Source organism: Penaeus vannamei, chromosome 1, assembly GCF_042767895.1.
Source record: "Penaeus vannamei isolate JL-2024 chromosome 1, ASM4276789v1, whole genome shotgun sequence".
NCBI classification, from domain to species: Eukaryota; Metazoa; Arthropoda; class Malacostraca; order Decapoda; family Penaeidae; genus Penaeus; species Penaeus vannamei.
This window is the reverse complement of record NC_091549.1, coordinates 44,071,957-44,077,195: the sequence shown is the minus strand read 5'-3', so window position 1 is coordinate 44,077,195 and position 5,239 is coordinate 44,071,957. Positions and strand designations below refer to the sequence as shown.

The window sequence follows — 5,239 nt, the reverse complement described above, 5'->3', positions numbered from 1 at the left end:
TCTCTCTCTCTCTCTCTCTCTCTCTCTCTCTCTCTCTCTCTCTCTCTCTCTCTCTCTCTCTCTCTCTCTCTCTCTCTCTCTCTCTCTCTCTCTCTCTCTCTCAAAATTTTAATAGATGTATACAATGTTCAAAGAAATACATATAAACATGTATCTTTTTCTTTTCCAGATTTGTACGGGCACTTCACTATAGATACTGGTACACAAGCCTATGGGATGTAGATAGGCGACACTGGTACAAACGTTCAATAAAAGGCATTTATCTCCCTCCTGTAGACATACGTATGCTCAAACCACTCTTCAGGCGAATGCAGTGGAGATCTCTTGGTTGATTAGAAGTAGATGCTATAATTATGCCTTTGTTAAGTTTGTTGATCTTGAATATAGGAATATTGTTGATATTCACGATATTTTCTTTACAAAGGATATATATGTGTATATAATTTTTTTGGTATTTGATGCATATCAGACTTCCACATTAGTTTTGTTGGTGCAAATTTATTGGTTTTACTTGTACATTGAAGTATTATTACTTTATGCAAGTATTTTCATTAACCCATAAAAGGTCACCCATATGTGTGTACATGAATGCTAAGGGTATGATTTATGATCAGTCGTGTATAAATGTGTTCTTCAATATCCAGCCAGAAGTGGATAAGATGATTGTAATAATTGCAGTCATTGTGTCAATTTTGTTGGGTAATAGGAAGATTCTTGCCAAGATAAAAGAAAGTAGACCAAACCTGTTTTAGAATGGTTGATTATATTTTCGGAATATGATGTAAAATTCAGAATGAATTTAAATTCCCTGTGGAAACCTGCAGATAAGTTCAGTTGGGATTCTAAATAACAGTCTGAGGCACCTCAGCGGTGTACATTTTTTAAATTGGCAGTGCCATATTTCCATGCTTCATTTTTGGTGTGAATAGTATGTAATGAGAATGAACCAGCAAATCTGGTGCTGTCTGGCCTCTTTCCTCAGGTTTCAGGGCCGTAGAGAGGTAATCCTCTTCTCATTTTATGTATTACCTCCTATTGCCTCACTCCCTTTCCCACTCAGTCATCCTCCAGACCATTATAGGCTACTTACTTAACCCGTAATCCCATCCTCTCACTTTTCCCCAAGGATCCTCTTATTTCCCCTCTTGCAATCATATCCAAGTCTTGTAGAAGGTACTCACCATATAACTTTGTATTTCTTATTGCTGTTATACCACTTATGCATATAAATACATGCTTTATTGATTTATTAATTCAGATAAAGGTTTTTATTTCTTTATTTGTGTTTTATTTACAGCTTTTGATAAATGTGCCCATTTTTATAATTTTGCAGAGTATCTTTTTCAAACTTTCAAACATCAAAGGCCAAATTTTCTCATACTTGAAGTTCAGTGTGTGGGGTTAAATGCAGTTAGGGCTGAATAACTGCAGTCCTTAGTGATTAACAGTTTTCATTATTTTTTAAAGTTTGTGTGAGATGTTTGATCAAAAAGATAGAGAAGAAAAAAGACCAGGGGAGGTACCATTACTTTAGATTAACATGACCTTTTACGGGTTGAGAATGTTAAGGATTTACCACAACTATTATCTGATGGAAAATTTTCTTTTCTTCAAAATCTTCCTGCATTGTTTACATGGTTCAGAATTAATGACTCCTGGAAGACCTTGTTAAAGCATAACTTTTTTGAAGGCAAGAATTTTAGTCAAGATTGTCATCATCTGGAATTTCATCAACATAACTTAGACCTTGTTGACTTTGGAAATAGTGTAAGTAGCATAGTTACATGTCAAGTTTTACTGATGGATGATGTAATGATGGGTTACAAATATCATGCTGTTATTCACATATATTTATTAGGCTAAGTTTTAAAACAGGCATGTCAAACTCATTTGCTTTGGCAAGCCAATTATAGTAGAAGTATGATTTGAGTAGGACAGACAACATAAGTAGTGTGAGAGATAAAAGATCCCTCAATAAGTTGTTTAAAATTAAGTAAAGAATTTTAAAGGGAATGGACAAACGGGCCATTTGATTGAAAAGTCTAAGATAGTGTTGAGACACATGTTTGACATTCCTGCTTTAAAGCAGTGCTCATGATAAAGGAGAAAGGATTTGCTGAAGTTGTTTACTGAGATCTTAAACTACTGTTACACTATTCATGAATAATAATGGAATTTATAGCTTCCAGTAGGCAGGGTATTGTCTGTCCACTGGTTTAGGATAAAACAATCATCCTGCAGATTATTTATTTTTTGCAATTAGCCAGTCTATAACCATTGTGATGGATTCAACCTCTTCTGCCCATTTTAACACTGAGTGACAAAGAAATACATGAAAATGTAAGACAATTGATTTTTTATGAATAGTATGATAGTGCCATTGCCTTTTTTTCTTTTGTATACCTAATGCAAGTGTTCCTGGTGCAAGCGCAAAAATTTCCATTTTTCTATCACTTAAGGTTCAAATTTTGTGCCTTGGTGCCTGTTGACATTGAGCTTAATATATACCTGTGTAAAGCTTAGTTGAATTGAATTCATGTTACCTTCTTTTTAGTCTAGGTTCTGATTTTTTTTCCAGACTTTTGATGTTCATAATATGTCTTCAGCTTTTGTAAAGAAAAGATTGTGACTGTACTTTGTCTCATTTATTTTAAACTTTTAAGTATGATTCTGAGATTTTGGATATCATGAATGTGAACCCATTCACTTCATATGTAGAAATTAGTGTAGGTTAAATATATCAACATCTATGACCACACTTCCTAGCCATTTGCCTCTGACACTGGTAATTAAGATTATCAAGTGAAATGTAGTGTAATCATAAATTTTGTGAAATCTTATTGCAATAGAGAGAAATAGTTAATGTCTTGTCAGTTTAGCAGGGATAAATGTAACTGTATTGATATGATACTCCAAACCCTCCATCTTTGGAATATGATAGTGAAACTGACACAGAAATCATTTTCATTAAAGCCAGTGGCATTATAATGTTTTTGAACATTGCCTGGTCAGTCACCTCTACCTCAAAAACAAAAAAATTCAAAACAATCAGCTTCAGGTTAAGCTCGGATAATAAAATCCTGTCTTGTTACATAACTATGCAAGATCTCCATTTTCCAAGCAAGTATCCAGAGATTGTTCTTGGCAGTCCTTTGGTACTACCAGGTTTTTCTTTTCCTTAACTTTCTTACATAAGGTTGCAGATCTGTAACAACTTACCATAAATTGATGGTGACATTAGTTACTGTATCGTACGTGTAACTGAATTTGACAGAGCTACCTTCAACTTTTTAAAGTGTCTAAATTTTAGATAGCCTTTTGTTCCAAATCTACAAACAAATGTGTGACAAGTTTTGTGATGAGAAGCTTGTAAATACATCATCTGTCTATTGACAATTTTTCTTTTCTTATACTGCCTTCCCTTTGATTAATCATCCAGCAAGATTAATGTTGCATGTAACGGGTTAAAAGCATCCTACATTTACGGATTTGTATAGACTAAAATATCATAAGTTGATGTAGTAAGTAACAATTCACTAATACAGAAACCATGACTTTCCTACTTATAAGTAAAATGTGTATGGACTACACTTATCATATATCAGAGTCAGTTCTTATACTTTAATAAAAATGTAAATATAAAGCCCAAGAATGAAGTATCAGTTTTTCTAACAAAGTCTGATTTTGAGATTAATAATTTGCTGCTAAGCATAGTAATGTCCATTTTAAAGTAATGTCCTTATCAGTATAAGGAGTTCTTGGTTATGATAATTTTTTCAATGCAGGTTATGTATTTTGGTTTCATGAGCAATAAAAAATAGCCTCCATATATTATTATTATTATTTTCCTCAGTATCAGTAATTAGGTCTCATGATGATGCTTGGTAGTTATTTTTCTTTTGAATAGGGTTTGGCTCAAATGTTTTTTCCTAGCTACCTGCTGACAAAGCTTCATATATATAGATTTGTGTGTGTGTAAAGTTCAGTTAAATTGAATACATGTTACCCTTTTCTTAGTCTAGGATGTGAAAGATTTTTTCAGAACTGTGATGTTGGTAATATTTCTTAAGCTTTTGTAAAGAAAAATTTTGATAGTACTTCATTTCACTTATTTTAATCTTTGAAGTATGATGCTGAGATCATATATATATATATATATATATATATATATATATATATATATATATATATATATATATATATATATATATATATATATATATATATATATAGGTGATGTTCATCTACATTTGATCCAAGTATAAACAGCAGGGTGACTACCTTATATACCTATATAAGTAAATGTACATTAACCCACATGCAAGCATGTATTCCCCTCTCTCAAGGATACAGGCCCCATAACGGGCTGTGAGTAATGCCACGCTCGTCAACAGAGAGGCTGAAGGAAAATCTGAGGACCACATCTCACTCCTGGAAACCAGTGGATCAGCTATTACAATATCGACCCCATAAGGTAAGACGTTCTCATTTAAAGCTCAGTTCTCCCTAAAAAAACTTTCATTACTTGATGGCAATTATTATGACGGTTAAAGGGTTTTGGAGAAGTCACTGTGTGGGCCATCACTATGGACGACTGCAAGAGTGTTATTTGCTCCTGTCATTCCTAGTTACATTTTCTGACAGGTCCCAGCTCTGACTTGACAGGTCAGCCAAAGTGGATACTTAATAATCTGATGAAGGAAGAAGAGTTTATAACAAATGAATGAATAAATTTTCAGAACAAACACTCGTATATTCTGAGACTAGTACTCCACACCCAATTCAACCCACGACCCTCCATCCTGTGCGATCAAGATCCTCCCACCCAACCTATGTGACTCTCATGCAGGAGAAGACGAATAAGCAAAGCCAAAAGCAGAAGCACTGATTCGAGCAGATGCCACTTCCTTTACCGCTATTTCGGCGACTCGGCCTTTCGGTACAAATGTCCAAGCGGCCTCCACTGACAGTAGGTGCACTGGCCTGTGACTGGCCCGTCACCTGCCCGGGTCGAAGCAGTTTCATGTTTGTGATCGTTTGACACGACCTTCCTCTCAATATACATCTAATACAAAAAAAGAGTTCCCGGCCCTTGTAGACGTTGTGAGAGCAATACAGACCCACAGGTCGTGAACCCTACAAAGTCATCCTCAAGAGTGGAACAGCTTTTTTTTTTATTCATAAGGACTTAGTGCTCCTGCTGACAACGGTAGTGAAAGCAGTTGAAGCAGCTTGGGGA

General features: G+C 34.8%; 1 protein-coding gene across 1 annotated transcript in view; it reads left to right on the top strand.

Moving 5' to 3' along the window:
• Window positions 1-3,827, top strand: part of LOC113828465 (lipase maturation factor 1) — a 21,232-nt gene extending 17,405 nt beyond the window's left edge. The window contains exon 12 of the mRNA XM_070123497.1: window positions 170-3,827. Within this exon, the coding sequence (XP_069979598.1) occupies window positions 170-332 (163 nt within the window). The 3' untranslated portion in view covers window positions 333-3,827. The remainder of the gene's footprint in view (window positions 1-169) is intronic.
• The last annotated feature ends 1,412 nt before the right edge of the window (window positions 3,828-5,239 follow it).